The sequence below is a fragment of the Cheilinus undulatus genome, linkage group 7 (genome assembly GCF_018320785.1).
Source record: "Cheilinus undulatus linkage group 7, ASM1832078v1, whole genome shotgun sequence".
Classification (NCBI taxonomy): domain Eukaryota; kingdom Metazoa; phylum Chordata; class Actinopteri; order Labriformes; family Labridae; genus Cheilinus; species Cheilinus undulatus.
This window is the reverse complement of record NC_054871.1, coordinates 19,016,207-19,034,508: the sequence shown is the minus strand read 5'-3', so window position 1 is coordinate 19,034,508 and position 18,302 is coordinate 19,016,207. Positions and strand designations below refer to the sequence as shown.

General features: G+C 37.2%; 2 protein-coding genes across 3 annotated transcripts in view; both read left to right on the top strand.

Moving 5' to 3' along the window:
- The first annotated feature begins 1,241 nt into the window (after positions 1-1,241).
- On the top strand, positions 1,242-9,396 carry r3hdm4 (R3H domain containing 4). Its single transcript, XM_041790575.1, has 8 exons — positions 1,242-1,432; positions 2,546-2,703; positions 2,910-3,031; positions 3,255-3,372; positions 3,455-3,540; positions 3,899-3,984; positions 6,321-6,376; positions 7,171-9,396. Exons 1-8 carry the CDS (start codon positions 1,392-1,394, stop codon positions 7,272-7,274), a joined length of 771 nt encoding a protein of 256 aa, XP_041646509.1. The 5' UTR covers positions 1,242-1,391; the 3' UTR covers positions 7,275-9,396.
- A 4,178-nt stretch (positions 9,397-13,574) lies between these two features.
- The window catches only part of arid3a (AT rich interactive domain 3A (BRIGHT-like)), a 70,505-nt gene continuing 65,777 nt past the window's right edge, over positions 13,575-18,302 (top strand). For both annotated transcript variants that reach the window (XM_041791382.1, XM_041791380.1), the window contains exon 1: positions 13,575-13,843. The gene's annotated coding sequence lies outside the window, so the exon portion shown is untranslated. The remainder of the gene's footprint in view (positions 13,844-18,302) is intronic.

The following is an 18,302-nucleotide window of genomic DNA, read 5'->3' as shown; positions in this document are numbered from 1 at the left end:
TTGTGGGTGGGTACATTGACTAAATCTTGGAAAGTAATGGCAAGTTTCAGAGCAAGGCCATGATGTGCACAAAAATAAGGATGCCAGAAAATTAAGTGGAATGAACTGAGATAGCTTCAGTGGAAAAACAATTCAATAATTGAAAAAAAAAAGGCTAAAATTAGCAAAAATTGGATAGAAAGTGGCAAAAATGGTTTTTGAATTGCAAAATTGGAATAGTGGTTGGAAAAAACTGTGACAATGGCTTAAAGAGGCAAAATGTGTTATAAGTGGCAAAAAATCACAAAAAGTGGCCAAAATTGATGAATAAAATTGGGAAAAGGTGGGAAAAGGTGGGAAAAGGTTCACAAAATGCAAAAAATGGATGGAGAAAACATAAATTATTTTAAAAATTTGGTTTGAAATGGCAAAAAGTGTAAAAAAAAAAAGCTAAAAGTATAAAAAGAGAGGAAAAGAGATGTTACATAAATGAAAAAGGGGGCAAAAATCTGTTACAAACATGCAATAAATGGGAAAATATTGGAGGGAGAAAAAGGTGAAAATGGGTTAAAAATTTAGAAGTTGTCAATGTGTTTAAAGTAGCAAAAATGAGCATAAAAGTGGCTGGAAAAATGGAAAATAGGTTAAAAATGCTTAAATAGGCAAAAAAGTGGCAAATATGGGTTGAAAAGTGGCAAAATTGGAATAAAGTGGCAATAACAGGTTACAAGAAAAATCACTAGAAAGGCAAAATCGTTTAGGGAAATACAAAAACAGGGTTATAAAAGTAGCAAAAAAATCAAGCTGTAAAACATAGTAGTATCCACTAGTTGATAAAGTAGTGAAATGGGTTACAAAGTGTCAAAAATGGGCAAAAGGTTGCTAAAATGGACAATAATGGGTGGGGGTGTGGGGGGGGGGGGGGCACAATACAATTATGGCATAATTATAATTACGCCTTAATTGTTCACAATTTATGCCCATATTTCTCTAGACAGTTTACATTTCCTTGTGTAATGTGAACAGTGAGTATTGTTCACAGAAACAAACAACAGAGTGGTGATGTTAAAGAATACATAAAAATTCCTCTTACATGTGATTGTTGGAGTGCTTTGTGATAAACGTTTCGGTCAAATCAACTGTAACTAAATAGAAGACCGAGTGAGCACTCTTACTTTTCCTCCACTCTTTGTTGTTGGTGGGAGGACAACAGCTATTTTTGTTCTGCTGGTTCAGCCCACTGCCAAGCTAGCAGCTAAGAAGCTAGCTTAGCTACTTAGGCGATAGTCTGCCAAACAAACTCGGTGCTTTAACTTTTGATTTTATTCCCTCTCCGTCCACCTGTCTGTATTTTTACACCTGCTGTAAGGATTCAGGTTGTGGCTCTTTTCCGTGTGTTTTGCTGGAATAAGATGGTCGTTTTGACAGATAACAATGACGAACAGGATTATATGTGAGTAAAAATTATGAGTGTTTCGTTAGCCAGCCGTTAGCTTCAGCCTGAGTTAGCTCACAGCTCCATTTAAATAGCCAGGTCACTCGTTTACAGTAGAAGGGCTTGTAAACTGTGTGAGAAATATAGCAAGCTCCGCTGTAAATAAATACAACTCAACAACTGATACTTTCTGTTTGTTAACGTACCCATTAAGGTATAAACAGGCGACTGGGTGTAATTTTCTGTCCTTGCTAGCCTCTTTAGCTACTGGCACCTAAACAGTTAGCTGACCTGGATCTGATTGTTGTCATGGTGTCTTGAATTTCATAGAGTCAAATAGAGAGCGGGTATTCGGGAATAAGCCACTCCAATGAGATTATGGCGTCCATCTCAAAGAAGAAAATGTTAGGATAAAGTGTCAGTGAGATAAAGTACTAGTCGGGAAAGTATTGATGGTAAAATCTGTGGTTAAATATCTGATTTAGGAAGATCGGGTTTCTTGTAGTTGGCATGTTATAACAATATTGTAATAGATCTTGTGTGAGGCAACATAGGCAGAGGTGGCATTACATTATGCTGCTGCAGTGCTGTGAACAACCTGCATGGCACGGGCTAAAAATTGCATCAACTGAGCATATTGGCAACTCAGCCAAAATACCCCAGATGAGGCGGTCTTCACACAACACCCACTGACCTACATCTGAAGCTCCTGCAGTAGGCTGTTCCTAGCTCACTGTAATGTGCTGCAGAGATAAAACGGACTTAGGCAGGCATGCATCTGGGTGAAAGTCGTTATCCTTTACGGCAAAAAAACTGTTCTTCTGTCATCTCATATATGTTTCCCTTATAAGGTTGTGGTGTAATGATACTGTATATACTGTTAAAGGCATGATTTCTTTGCACTATGCCTGTGATCGCAGTTTCTTTTCGTATCTCTGCACTCTGAACTAAATCTTTAAAGCCATTTTAAGAAACCTATGACAGTCACTGAATATTATATGTTGCAGATTGAGGACATTTAACTTCATCCCTTTAAAATAAGAATAACTCAAACTAAAGATCTGAGGAGTTTACACTTACCTTTCAGGATTAAATGTATTTAATCTGACATCTTGCTCTTCGTTTTCCCAGCCTGATAGAGGAGCGTAAATGCACCTCCCTGCCCAGCTCTCCCGCCAAGCGAGTGTCTCCCACCAAAAAGAAGCAGTTCTACATCAACCAAGCCATCCGCAACTCTGACCTCACTCCTCGAGCCAAAGGCAAGAAAAGCCTCCGTCGACAAGAGAACAGTAAGGTTTTATTTCACATTATCTGTAGGTTGAATCATGCTTAAAAAAGCCATTTAAGTCTGTGGTGCCTTTAATAATAGGGAAAAGGGGTATTTATATGTAATTGTCAAGTTTTGTTTTAATCAGCATTGATGTTTAATAAATATCACTGAGGTGTGGCTCGTATCAACACTGTCTTTCTCTCTCTCTTCCTCTTTGAAAATCAGCTCGCTTTCTTGCTAATCTTCTTGAGAGGGATGAGTGCTCCAAAGATGATCTGGAGGTTTGCAGTAACCCAGCAATCCCATCTATCTTCACTGAAGCCTGCACCAATGGAAACTACATAGAGGTAAGTTGTCTTAAGCTTGGCTTGAATATAGCAGCAGGAGTTGCGTAGGGTCTGGTTTTCTTCTTTAAGTTCTCCTTTGAACACATAAGACTAAAAAATTAAGACTTAAGCATGTCACATCTATGATCCAAGCATGATCACATGCACAAGCAATGAATAAACATGTATTATTGTTCAGTAAAGTATGAGATATGAGTAATTATTAGCATTTCTTGTCTTATAGCCATGGAGTGACTTCATGAATTGCTCCGGTGAAGAACAGGAGAGGCTTTTATCCCTGCTGGAACAGGAAGGGGCCAAGAAGAAAATGACTGCCAAACATCTCAAAGACCAGAGGAATGGTGAGCACCAGCATGTTGTGCTTTTTTGTGTGGGCTGTTTAATGTGCAGCGATTTGGCTGACTTTCAATCTTCTCTCCACAGTAAATCTTGCCTTTACTGCTCAGGACTGCTTTCAAAGAATCGATCGCAGGTTACGAGCCACACTGAGACGGAAACAAATCCCCATAGTGAGTGAAATCACATCTTCTGGTTTTTGAATATTTCCCAAAGTTTCTAGTTCTTGTCAAGGCCCCGTCCTCTTAATTGACATAGTTACTCAGGGAAAAGCCTATGAAATTGTTCTTCTCTGCTGTGCGTCAAACTCAGACTACAAACCAGCTTTTTCTTTCAATCACAATTTCATAAGTGCATTTTCTCCTTAAGGCTTCCCTTTTTGTTCGAAGCTATTTTTAGACAAAAGCGTGACCTTTAAAAACCACAAACCGGTGTGACCAGGTTTATGAGTCACAAAAACCAGTTTGACAACACATTGTTGTTGATTAAAACTTCTTTGCTGCTTTAACACTCCCATTTTTCTCCTCACAGGGAACTCTGGAAGTACTTGAGGAAAACCTTCTGAGCTTCTTCAATGCTCAACCTCACTCAGTTTACACAACTCACCTCTCCAGCAGGTAGAATGTCTTTCTCTATCTAAACTGCTTCCCTTTAGTTTAAAAACCTTTAAAAATCACTAGAAAAAGGCCTGACTCAGACCCTAATGTTGGTTACAAAATGTTGAGTGTGACCACAGGCTGTTAGGACACATCATAGTCAAACCTATGTAAGCTGTAGGTGGCCATGAAGCTGACTTAAACAAATACCATGCCTCTGTTTGAGCCACAAAAGCAAGAAAAGTCATCAGCATATAAACATATCCAAGCCTGTAACTGCTGTGGGGTAAGTGTCAGAGAAAGTGAATTAATGTGTGGACTTTGTTTCCATTTCCCACAGCAAATATTCATATATATTAATGTATCTGATGAAAAAGCAGGATAAGATATTTCATCAGAAAATATGACTGACAAATGTTCAGGGCAAACTCTGCAAAGAGATGAGACATACATTCTTGTCCAAAGGTGGCACTAAAACACTTGGAATTTAGCTCAGGTTCCTCCTATATCTCCTGATTGTTGCTGAGATTTTCCTACAACTTTACTGGAGTCCATCTGTGATAAATTGAAGTGATTGGGCATGATTTGGAAAGGCACATCTCTACAGAAGGCCTCACAGCTGATATTGCATATCAGAGCAAAAACAAGTTAAGAGGAACTGCCTACAGAGCTCAAAGACAGGATTGTTGCAAAGTACAGATCTGATCAAATTCTGCTGCACTAAAGGACTGCAGAACTTTTTTGTAGTCTTCCCCAGGTCTGTGCTTTGCAACAATCCTGTCTTTTCAGGCAGTTCCTTTGACTTCATGGCTTTTTTTTTCTCAGATATGCATTGTCAGATGTGTACTTATGTCAATGTAATGATTCAGGGTTTATTTTTTTATTTCTAATACATTTGCAAAAAAAAAAAAACTTGTTTTCACTGTCGTTATGGGGTACTGAGTGTAGATTAATGAGAATAAAAATGAATTTAACTGACTGAAGTGAAAACAGTGAAGGGGGTTTGAATGCTTTCTAAATGTGCTGTGTGTTGATCAGGTTCCATTAATTTTATTGACAATTTTATTAGGAATTAATCTAGAAGATTGCTGGGGTAATGTGACTGCTTATTTATCATACTATCATGCTTTCATACTTAGATCAGTTTAAATGTGAAAAGGGTATCTGATTGGGTCCTTGGTGCTGGGAGGGAAAATATCCCAGTCTTGAATTTAATTTTGCTGATATTCTGTTTTTTTTTTTAAACATCCAAAAATAAAGATTTTGCATAGATATATATACAGTGCTTAACAAATTTATTAGACCATCACCCAAAGTAAGGTTTATGCCACAGCTGCCCTAAATTAACAGCACTGGTAATTACCAAAATCATTTTTTATGTTTCTGCAATGGTTAATACACCAATATGTCGAAGCTCTTTAGTCCAAATGATATTTTTTAATGCTAAAATGTAATTATTGTTATCCATGAATTTTCAAATTTACAGGTTTACAAAAAAAATGAAAAAATAGTAAAGCACATTGTTATTTCTTGATTAATATGTCAAATTATAGTTATTTACTTGCATTCCTGAAGAGAAAAATTAGTTTTAGTGGTTGAATGTTATGCCTGATTAATTTCTGACTTCTCAGAGAAGCACAGTGAGCCGGCTCAAATTTGGGTCTAAAAAGGTGAATTCAGTTTGAAATTCCTCATTCCTGTTCAAAATGGTAAAATGTGGAGAGCTCAGTGAAAATGAAAGAGTCCGCATTAAAGCACTTAATGATGCTGGATGGTTTCTGAGACAAATATGACAGGTGGTCTAACAAATTTGTTAAGCACTGTATATGGCTACATTTTCAGCCACTCTGCCTAACACTCACCCTGTACTGCACAGGTTGCTTATTTATTTTAATGGCAGTTCCTGTGGGAAGCAGGTGGCCTAGTGGTTAAAGGCGCTCCCCGTGTACGTGGGCGGCCCATGCTCGAATCCAGCCTGAGGCCCTTTACCGCATGTCTCACCCCCACTCTTGACCCTGTTTCTGACTCTATCCACTGTCCTCCTCTATCTAATCAAGGTACAAAAAAGCCCAAAAAGAAATCTTAAAAAAAAAAAAAGAAGCTGTTCCTGTGAGTTTAGTTTCACATGCAAACACTTTTTTTAAAGTTGACCTGCTGATAGTCACATGATGTTAAGTCCTAGCTCCAAGAATTATAATCTCTTTGGGCATCTGATAAATCTCTAAACTTGTAAATTTGTCACAGAACTTCCTAATTGGATATTGAAATCTATGATGGAAAACTGTTTAAATATAAAAGTATTTGTGATAAAAGCAGAGGAGGAGTGAAACATCATTTTCTCTGTTGTTTGTGTTCAGCTTTGAGAGACTGCTGCTTCATGCCGTCTGCCAGTACATGGACCTCGTCTCTGCAAGTGAGTGGAAATTTATACCAGAAAAATGTGACTAATTAATCAGTCTGTTTAGTGTTTTTCATTTTAAATATTACCCTATTTGCACAAAAAGAAGAGGACCCTTATCGAAAGATGACCACCATTTTCAAGACAGATCTTTTAAAAAGACTTTTTGAAAAGGAAAACTTTTTAAAGAAATAAAACATCTTATTTGAAAACAATATAAATATAAAAACATTGAAAATGTTCCTAATACTACCAATATGTCCTCCAATTCACTCAGAACTCTATTTCTCATTATTCCATACAGTGAAGATGAGCTTTAGCAGCAAATCTCTCTCCATGTCTCTGCTTACCTACACATGCAGAGCATGTGTCTGTGGGATAGAGAGTGGTAGCAGATTATCCACTGTATTGACATTTAAAAATGTACACTCTAAAGATTAGACATCCTCACTTTTCAGGTGTTTCAGTGAAAAAACTGTCTTACAATCAGGCCAGTAGTATATCAAGAATGTTGTCTGGATAATAGACAGTGATTTTTTCATTGTAGTACAGAGTAAAATAATTAATGCCCACACTATTGGAAATAAAAGGGTAAGTTTTAAGAGGAAATACTGGCAGATATTGCAGTCAGTCATTACACAATTATTTGTATCATATTAAACATCAGAAGCTGATAGACTTAACCTCAGCAACTTCCTGTTTGCATAATCATGCACACTGCTTGGTTGGTCCTCAGCTTCTTGTTTTTCAGTCACACAAGAGCCCTCAAATCCTCTCTTTTTTTGCTTGTTTGTTTGTTGTATTCTCAGGTACCGACTACAATGGCTTGCGCCAGACTGAAGTAGTGAACAAACAAGAAGAGTTTCTCCCTCCTGGACATCTGTTGTCTGCCTACCTGGAGCAGATGAGCTGAGACAGGCTCTTGCCATGTTTCCTCTGCACAGCTCTGCTGGGAGAGATGTAGGCAAGGAGCGCTATCTGTCTAACATCAACAAAGTTCTGAAGTCAAAGCTGAGAAACACTTGCTTTTTTTTCTCGGTTAGTCCCTGGTTTTTGTCGTTGATTTAGATTTTTTTAATCCAGAACAACTCACAGTGTTGTTGTAGGGGTAAAAAGTTTAAAAGTTGCCTCTTGAATAATAGTCTATAAGCTAGTGTGCAGCAGGCATGTTGGCATGCTGCATTTTTTGTCATCTAGGCTAAATGGGTTTGTGTTATTTACCAGGCCTATGTTCAGAGCACCCTTTATTTGACCTCTCAAAGACCGTGTTACATTTCTGGCTTAAAATCAAATATTTTAGCTATTAAACTGTTTCCTCAGCAGAATTATTGTAAGAATGATCTGATTGCATGAAAAACAGCTTTAAGAAGCTTTTTTCATCATTGAATCTAAATGAGATTTCTGTAATCAAAGTTCCTGGTGATTTGGACCTTTACAAAAACAAGTTCAAGCACTATTCTTAGTTATAAAAACAATGATAGAAACAGCTGTCTGTATAGCAAAAACATTCTGGCAAAGATGAACTAATAGAGCTGAAAATCTTTAAACCAATATTCAATTTGTGTCAACAGATTAAGGGGAAAATGGGGGGATATTTTTTAATGTATAAATTAAGTCAGCTGAAATTCTCTCCATTGCTAATTGACTGATGAGATTTTTGACCCTCACACTCTAGTGTCACCACTGGTTGGTGAACTCCTATTTGATATTAATTTCAATAAAGCACAAAGTCATCACGGTAGGCAACAATAGTTTTAACTAAAAGCATTGTTACATTTACTCTGAACCCATCCTTGTATAAAAACCTGAGACTCATTGTAACAAATCTCTGTCTGAAAGACTATCCTGTAGGATTTATGTAAGATGTGAGGTACGAAGCATGAATATTAATAATCTCTCTACATTTATGCACAGACACATCACTCTTCATCATAGGAAATCTGCCAACAAGGATGCAAAATAACCTCTTTTTGTATACTTTTAATATAAAGTAATTGTTTGATGATTTTCTCTGTATGATTTATGAGCCATGTCATCTTTTCTACACCAGTTGTGTTTGAGCTGCATTTTTAGGACATCAGCTAAGGTATATGCTTATGTTGTAGACTGTAAAACTGTCCATATATATATGTAGATTGGCTGTAAACAAACTTTATACAGGCTTTAAGATTGAGTCTGTTTCTAATTACAATAGGTGATTGTATTCTGCTTTCACACTGGCATAAACATAGTGTGAATGTTACATCAGTCATTGTCATTAAAATAAGGAGCTATGATAAAGTTAAAAAAACATATACCCCTGTACTTTCAGACATAGTTGTGGATTTCTTGCAGTATGCACAAAGCCAACTCTGTTTACAAAACTCCAATGTTAAAGCCTTGTTTTCCCATGTACGGATGGTATGATGAGGAATTATACTGTATATGCAGTAGACTTGTTACATTAGTAGAAAAACAGCCACTTAAAAGTGTTATGACAGTGAAAAGAAAAGCCAGTATTTACATTTACAATCCAAGAACAGCACTTCTGCCTTATGAATACAGGTTTCTCTGTTTTTCTCTGTACATATATTTCTACATTTGTACTTGACTGGATTTTGGAAACAGGTTATTTAAACAACGGTGTTCTTTTTTCTTATACTGTCGTAGGCAGTGTAACAAAGCTTGACCTGTTGGTGTGTTTTGTCAAACTACCAAAGTTTGTGTGTTTGTGGCATCAAAATCTGATTTCTCAGGTTTTCTTCTTCTTCTCACACTGAATGTCATGTTGTGATCTCACATGGTGTCATTTTCTGAGTACTGTATCTGCAAGATGAACTTGTTATGATCATGTTCACCCCAGCACCTCGGGGTGCTGCCAACTTTTTAAATCCGTGTAGAAGTAGTTTGACATGTGGTGCTGTAAATATTGAACTCAGATATTTGACTTGTGCCAACATTTGGATCGGAGAAGCCTCTAAAAGTCTGAAAGCTTTATACTCTTGACGTGTGTATATAATGATATGTGTGTGTACTACAGTACCTATTTATAATCATAACTGCATCTATTAAAGGATTTAAGATATTTCCTGTTTTCAGAGTAGTGTTTTGTTAAAGGTCACATATTTTACCTTTTTAAGACACATTTAAATTATTCTCAGAGGTCCCCAAAACATGTCTGTGAAGTTTGTTTCTGAAAAAAACACTCCAGTATTGGATTTTTGCATGTCTGAAAAAACTGTTTCAGCCCTGCTCAGAATGAGCGGTTTCTGTGTCCGTGGCTTTAAACCTTAATGAGCAGTCTGACCCCGCCCCTCTCAGGAAATGGATGTGGCTTAATAGTTATGGCTCTCCTGATCCTCCTCTCAGCTGTCGAGCTCACCATACCAATACATTGGACGTTTAAAAACATAAATACTGCTTGTTTGTATGATCAGTTATAATGTTAACCAGCCTATTCAAAAGCAAAATACACAGTTAATGCCAGCTGGACCTTAACATTAGAGAGGTTTTTGAGTGGATTTTAACACATGAACATCACAGTTCTTGAGAAGCATTAATGGTAGAGAAGAAGGTATTTTATAAAAGCATAGCAGATTTCCAGCGCTGTAGGAAGACTCTGCATGTCTCATTATCTGCCACTAGATGGCGCAACAGTGCAAAGAAACAACTCAGATACCATGTGTAGTATTTTAAATTGTGCACTGATATGAAACTCAAAGAAGCAGCTGTAAGAAATGGTAGGTTAATAATCTAGATTAACGCCTATCAAACTTCCACTCTGATGCTGTTTACTTTTTATAAATTACACTTTAATATGTCTGTGCGCAATTAAAGATCAGAGAAAACTGGAGCTTTGATGTCAAAGTTTTTTAAAACCAGTTTAGCAGAGGGGCAGAAAAGCAACATTTATTTGGAGGGGGGTTATCAGGGACAAAATAGTCTTAGAAAAGAGGCTGAATACTTTGTTGTGATTTTTTTCATTTTGACTACTTGTGATGAAGGACCTTGAAGAACTTCAAATGCAATGTTGTGTGAGTTTTCATTTAATTCACTAGAAAAGTCAGTGTAAAATAATCATCAAGAACAAATGCTTCAAATATTAGCCTGAAATTAAATATCAAATAATAATTAAATATTATATTAGTTTCTAGTGTTTCATTTTTTCCTCAAAGCCAATAAAAGGTTTGTGGAGTTCTCCCAAATAGATTTCAACACTTCTTGTCTCCCCTTATTTTAATCCCCACATTAAAGTGGTTATAAAAACAGTCATTTGCCACGTTGACTGTTCTCTGGCAGAGTCTACCTTACGTTGGACAGAAGTTGGTGTTTAGGTATTTTAATATCAAGTGTGAATTTATAGTTGTCACCACCACACAGAGCATAAGGCTATGTTTAATTCTAATTTAATTTCTCACCATGTCAGGGAACTTCTGTCCTGGATCTTTTTTCATGTGATGGGGCAGATCATTTCTCATGTTTCAAATATCTCGAGGTCTTCATTTTATTTAACAGCTGCAACCGGCCACTGATCACTCAGCACTCACAGGCCATATGTCATAGTTAGATTTGGAAATAGCCAAGATGGAACATGGCCAGGGATCATTTCATACTAAAAGCAATCACAGGCTGAGAGCGGTGTAGACTGTTTTGGACGCAGACATTATTTAACTACTGTGGCCAAATGGCTTAAGCCTTTTACTACAGAAACATATGGAGCTTTTACCACATGTGTGAAATGTTCAGTCTTGTGTTTGTTTACATTGTGGTTACGTTTTTCCCATTCTGGACTTTAGGATTGTTTCTTTTGTCACATAAAGGTGCTGTCAAAATATGAAAAGAAAACACATCCTTGTCTGCACTGGAAAGATGATCAGTGTGTGTATTTATATTGGCTAGAACATGCAATTTCTGCTATAGGGTACTGTAAAGAAAGAAAGAGAAAGTATTAGTATGCCTTTGTTTCACATGTAAAGCATTTTAAATGTTTGATATAATAAAACACTCAGTGACACTGACAGTTATACCTGCTGGATAGTTGTTTACATGTCTTTAAGTGCCAACAAAATCAGTAGTTACAATCAGGCATGTAAAATCTCCTTTTGGATATTAATAATCAATTTGTGACCACCATTCATCCAGTTAGAAGGACTTGGCATGTTTGATTGTTAAAAATAGGCGAAACTGAGCTTAGGTGGGTCCCCGTGAACTTGAAACACCACTCAACCCCCTTCATATTTTTTAAATGAGTATTGTGAGAGTTTCTGAAATTAAAACAATGCGATTTGCTATTTTAACCAAGCAAAATTAATCCTAGGGCAACGAATATTAAATGCTGGTTGTCTTCAGGAGTGGAAAGTAACTAATTTCATTTACTCAAATTACAGTAATTGAGTGTTTTTTATGTACTTTTGAGTATATTTTTAAACCAGTGCTTTTACTGTTACTTAATGTGTTTTAACCAGAGTAACTCCACTTTTACTAAAGAATACTACAGTTGTAATTTTTCCACCTCTGTTGACTGCACAGTAGCAAGTACAGAGAGAATGATTCCACATCACATCCCAAAACAGCTGTTGAACACAGCAAAAGCTGGAATGTTTCAGAGTTGTTTTTTACACCTGCAGTGTAATTCTAACTCCATTCTGGGTGAAACGGTCCTCAGGGGTTAATTGACGGTGTTGTTTCATCAGTGTTGGTGTAACTCTGTAAAGAGTCAACTGATCAAAGCTCTGCCTGCTGCAATTTAAAATCTGGGGGGATGCGTGGGCAAAGTTCCCCATCATGCCCTTGGGCAGAGTGTTTAGATTTGTTAGATCATTTGTTTATTTAGATGTGTTTAGTTGTGTTTGGATATTGCCTGTTGTACAGTGATTCCTGGTGGGTTTTTGTCAGGATTCTAGTGGATTGTTTTTGATGTGAGACACATTGCACCATGAGTGAAGTTATCCACTGAGTTGGAGTTGCTGCTTTTCTCTTCCAAAGGCAATCCACCCTGCCACGATTTATTGCGGCTCTGTCACATTGTAAAATAATCAACACTTACAAAAGTGTGGTTCAACTATGTAGTGTGGAACAATGAAGACACTTTGGAGGTGTAAAATTTTACTAAATGAGTTTCATTAACCCTGTCATTTGTTTCTGTGTATTTTACTTTATTATAGAGGTGTGACTTTACCTGAACAAACTGTTTGGAGATCTATTCTCTTTTTCTAACCAATAAGGAAAGATCACATTTTGCGGTAAAACTCTTTAATATCTACTCAGTCCTCAGTACTCAAAGTAAACTTTAAATCAAGTACTTTTTCCTTTTACTTGAGTAGATTTATAGACTGGTAGTTTTTCTTTTACTCAGTAAATTTTAACAAGACTACCTGTACTTTTACTGTAGTGTAATAGTCCTGTAAATAATTTTTAATAATAATAATAATAATTAGATTATTTTTCCAAATCATTCAGCGCACTCTCCACAGAATAAGGTTGACTGACCTACAGCACAAAATGAAACAGACGTTTATAGTAGCCTACATCATTCTTAAATAAATCCCATCGTAAATTAGTGCTTATCCCCCAAGAAAAAAGTATAAAATTGCTTGTTAGGTTTCAACTATTTTATAGTGAATCAATCTCCAGATATGTTCTTGATTGAAGAAATAATTTACTCACTTGTGTCAGAAAATAGGTAAAGTGTTTAGTAGCTTGTGTTGTCTAAGGGAAGCGCCAGGTCTTCATTTGAGAAGCTGGAAACTACAGCATCTTTGGTTTTTCTTTGATTTTTGAAAAATATCAAATATTTCATCAAAATAGTTCCAGGTGTTTATTTATTTTATTATACAACCTTTCCAAAATGAAGTCTCTTTTTTAAAACAAATTTCCAGCTGTAATAGTTGTTTATGAAACCAAGTAAATGTCTGTTTCGGTAAAGTTACGGATTTTTCCACGTAGCACTTTCGTGAGGGGTGGTGTAAAGTTCGTTTAAGATTATGAATCATCCTTAACCGGCCCCCCTGTCTCACCCTCATGCTGCATCTCCATCTTCTTACCCCAATTCCTGCCCACTTTTTTACCTCACATCCTTTATCGACACCCACTACTCTGGAGGGTGGAGGGGGATATTAGAGGGGGGCTGGCCCCTGCTGATTCAGAGGTTAGGAATTTGCATCTGATTACTGTTTGTCAACCAATGATGTGAGTGTGCAGGCCGGAGAGGCTCTCCACGCCTCTCTCTCACTGTCTGTCTGAACGTTGCGGGGGCTCTCACACCGACACTCTAACTCTGAAAACACAATTACACGCAAAGGCCGATTGCGTGGATATCATGCAGTCACATGAAACCACTTTAATTCCAGCTGATAAACACACGAACCACCTCTGCTCTTCCTCCGTTTTGTGTTTTGGGCTGTGTGTGTAAACGAAGAGGGAAAGGCTGCGTTCAGAGACGGGGAAAACAGGAATGTTCCTTCCGGTTCCAAAGAGTGTAAAAACGGAACGGAAGCCGATGTGGTAAGTTTATACCTCTTTTATGTTTGTTTTTCATTATCTGTGCCGTTCACGTGTTACAGAATAAGTACTGTTGCTTGGTTTCCTTCTTTTTCCGCTAATGTTTCATTCAACAATGAAAAACGCAGCTTTTTTTAATCGGCGCGATCTTATTAAATCGCCTGATCAATAATCTATCGCTACGGTAGCGGATGGACTCACCTGCCATATGTCAACCGACGAGAGAATTTCAACCTACGCTCACTGTGCAGGCACTATTTCTTGTGGTAAAATGTAAGAGGGAAGCTGTTTAATATTTTAAAAAGCAGTTTTCTGTGTTTACGCCTTTTTAAAAGGAATCTATAGGGGTAAAAGTAAAATGTGTCAATTTTTAGGTGGCGGTGGTCGTGTTTAACTTTAGCTAACGGCTAGCTACAAAACTAACTTGTGAGCTCACGTTCGGGTATCGACCGCTAAGTGTTCTCCCTTAAACACTGCCACACATGTTAAACCAAAACTTGGCTAGCTACTTCAGCTAATATCCCAAGCTGATTAATTACAGTATTATCCTGTGCTTGAGCTTTATCGGATATCCAACTGCCCATGCGTTTTCTGTGAAGTGCCAAAATCTGCTTATTGATATGAGGTTTACATTACGTCGCTCATGGCGGCGGCACGTCCAGTACAGTTTCATCCCACCATATTCACGTTAATGTGTTTTTACAACGTCATTAAACATCTACTAACCTTACTGTTTATACTTCTTCCCTTTTACGTGTATATCAAGACAAGTCCATGTGACGTTAACATGTGGGCCCTTAAAACGTATGTTATTTGGGTGGTAAAAGACAGGACAATATGCTGTTTATTGGCAGGGCCTTCACAATGCCACTCTTGCACTTTAAAATTGTGGCCTTTTAGATTGAAACGCCATTAAATAAGAAGTGCCCGATCATACATGACTTCGTAACTAACCCCTTTTCAAAATCTCTTTGTGTCCTAGGATCTAGTATGAGTTAAGTAGGTTAGGTATTTCATATGTTGATCCTTCAAAAAGAAAAAGCTGATTGTTCAAATAGGGATTTGGACCTAAAAGTGGCCTTATGAATGAAATTTCCATTGCTTTATAGGCCTGTTTGCTTCTCACATATAATTGCAATTGTTTTGTAATAGGCTATTATAGTAATATGGGTTTTGCAAGGCTGTAATTATCCATACCAGGAGTTTAAACCTGACTACAGAGAAGCCAAACATGTACAAACAACCCACATGTAAAGATATGCAAAGATGTAAAAATAACAAAAAACAGTTTTCACTCATATCACATGAGTGAAGGCTGGTAAGGGCTCTTGCAGGTTAAATTCACATGGTTGTTGGTATTTTATGGGAAGTTCAAAACAAAGGTCTTAACAGGCAGATACAAGACTCCATCAGCATTTTGTAGTGGCTGAGATTAAGTCAAGTCCAGCATGGTAGGGCAGTGACATGCACACAAAGAGCTGGCATCACTGCTAAAACAAGGTGGTGGTAAAATCTATCAAATATAGCAGTCCATGTACACCTCTCTCTGGAATCATAATAAAGAAAACAGACCAGAAATGTTGTCTCACAAGTGAATTAAAAAAGAGTGAGGGGAAGTCTTCTTACTGTAGTTTTTTCTGGAGTGTTACATCAAGCTGACAAACCTCACAGCCACAACCAAAACTACTGACTTGGTTTGTGGTTGGTGTTATAGTTTCTCACCAAGAAGTGGGGGCAGGGATGAACAGACACAGGAAGCTGGTTTGGTTTTAGAGCCTCGTATAGCACTTAATCTTAATGACCGTAAACATATAGATCTGTTCAACAATTAGCCTGCTTTTAGTCGGAATTCTCTGTCTTCGTTTGATTTAAAGGCAGTTTCAGTGGCTTATGCCCCCTTCTAATATGAAATTTGAATAAAACATGTAACAAGTGGTCAAAATTCTATGTGGGACACCAGTAAGACAACAGGAGCATGTTATGATAAAAGTTTTACTCTGAAATTGGTATGATGACATGTTTGGCTTATAGTGGCACATCACATTACAAAATAAAAGGCAGTTAAGCAATTATATACCTGTACCAGTATTCAAGTGGAGCAGAACACAATGAAGAGAGAGGATGTCATTGTAGAAAAAGTGATAAGAAAGATAAACCAACAGCCATTGAGTTAAAAACTGGTTGGGTTTGATGCACCTGCTTTCTTACTGTATGTCAATAAACACTTCAGCCCCGAAAAATGTGCAGTATGTAAAATGCTCTCAGCTTCCTAGAAAGTGTGAGATGTTTATCAGTGAACATTTGGCCTCTGGGTGTGATTATTAAGCACTGAAATTCTTAAGAGAGATTTCTGGGCCCTTATCGCACCCTGCACCCCATCACCCTCCAATCACCTTAGAGGCTTGTCCAGAAGTTGCAACACTAATCTGTTTGGTCCAATCTGACATATGGTATCCTGCAGAAGTGCACCAGCTCAGAGTTTTTAATGGAGAGAAATGCTGCAGCAAGGGGATGAGGGGTCTGGGGGCAATGTGGATTAGAAACGTATGGCTGGTGAACAAGTTCAAGTCTTAAAAGGTTTTCTCTCTGTTTTGCATTATATAGGCTGGCCTGAAGTAAAACAATGTTATGAAACAAGATTTACATAAAGACTCCTGTTGTTGCTCTTGATATAAAGAACTTCCCTCTGTGCTGTATTTCTATAGGAACTCACAGTTTAATGTAAAAGTGTAAGAGGCAATGATGTTCAGTAGTATTGATATTACAATTTCAGTGTTGCAATTTAACCTTTAACTTTAACAAAGTAACTCGTCTTTCTAGGCATCCCGGTTGATTTATAAAGTTTTTCATCTGTTATTGCTATAATCTCATGAAAACGAACATTTCTTGCAAACACTTCAGATTGCACATATGTTAAGTTACATAAGTAAGAACCTAGGCAAAATGTTAATAAATCAGTACCAAAGTGTGTCAAAGCATTGGATTTTTGACGATATCATCGTTCTCACAAATTCATTTTAGCCAATACTGATACATAAATGTGGTTCAAACCTAAAACTTACATCCTGAAAACGCACTTTAAAATCCCTGTAGAGTGATTCAAAATCTTTATTTTAGGTTTGCTGTATTACAGTCAAATGTGTTATGAACCACCAGGCTAAATTTCAGGCATGGAAAATATCTCTGAGTGTATAATGTTAAGCTTCAAAATCCTGAAAAATGAGGCAGGTGTGGGTGTGTCAGTTTAATGAGCCTAAGCCACACCCAATCAAATAAAACCAACCCAGGAAAGAGGTGATCAGCTTTATAATGGTTGAAATAAAAAATGTAGTCATACATAGATCTAAGTATTTTCACGTTAACTGCAACCTTATTCCAACATATCTAGTGCGGTAACACAAAAAGCTTCGATTTCACTTTACAGGAACTTAAAAGTTAAAGCAATGAGGGTGAACAAAGACAAAGACTTCAGCTGATGTGGGTCTGTTGTCCGGCAAAGTATTGGTAAGTAAGGTGGGGGAAATTCCTGATACTTTTTGATGCCGCGTTTAATCTAAGGAATGATGGGGATAAAAGTGCCAAAGCTTTAATGAACAAAAAAAACATCTGTTTCAAACAGGGGCTGAAAGAAATGAATCCATCTAAACCTGCAAGATATTTAAATTGCACAAATACATTGGTATCAACATGTTGCCAGTGCAAATTAGACAATATTTATGCAGGGCCCTATGAAATCCATTTTATTTGTTGCCAAATTCTGTTTTATTTTTTGCCAAATCACGTTTTTTCCAATGTAACTTTTTGGAATTCCGTTTTTTAACCTTTCCACTAATTTTAACATGAAAACGAGTGTCCTGTTTATGTAAATGAATCAAATGTTCAATAATTAAATAGAAATAACCTTAAATTTATTGAAAAAGGGCCACAGGTGGCCACGGAGCAGTTATTTGGATAACCCTGATAAAAAATAATCATAACCAGTGAAACAGTCAGATATTTCCACCGTTTTAAGACACATCCACGTGTATGATCACATCCCAACTTATGTTTAATGTAAATGTTCTCTCAAACAGAGAGTGATAGTAACTTAAAGAGAGAGTAACATGTAAGTTAAATGGTTAAAAGTAAACCTGTTATCTAAATTGTTCTTTACTCTCTCAGTCTGTAACAGTCCATGCAGTTTGATGCTGCATTGTTCTACTCCTGACTGTAACGGTTCTCACCTTATCTCTCGCCATACATTGCTGTCTGTCCATCTGCATCAGACCACTAGGTTCATACAGATATGCATTGGCTCGTTAAGCAACCAAAGGGAACTACAGTATCTACCAGAGGAATTATTAAGCTAATTGATACTCAAATGTAACATCATTTAGACTACGGAACATCATTAAAATCTCGAGTCCATCCGACTCAAGTTTGAAGCCTCCGAGAGGTGAGCAGGTGTCCAAGTTGTTGCATA

Excerpts from the sequence above, each read along its gene's own strand:
- r3hdm4 (XM_041790575.1), top strand. The coding sequence starts at position 1,392 with ATGGTCGTTTTGACAGATAACAATGACGAACAGGATTATAT. Across the intron at positions 3,032-3,254 it reads CCAATGGAAACTACATAGAG|CCATGGAGTGACTTCATGAA; the intron begins GTAAGTTGTCTT and ends CTTGTCTTATAG. Across the intron at positions 3,985-6,320 it reads ACAACTCACCTCTCCAGCAG|CTTTGAGAGACTGCTGCTTC; the intron begins GTAGAATGTCTT and ends GTTTGTGTTCAG.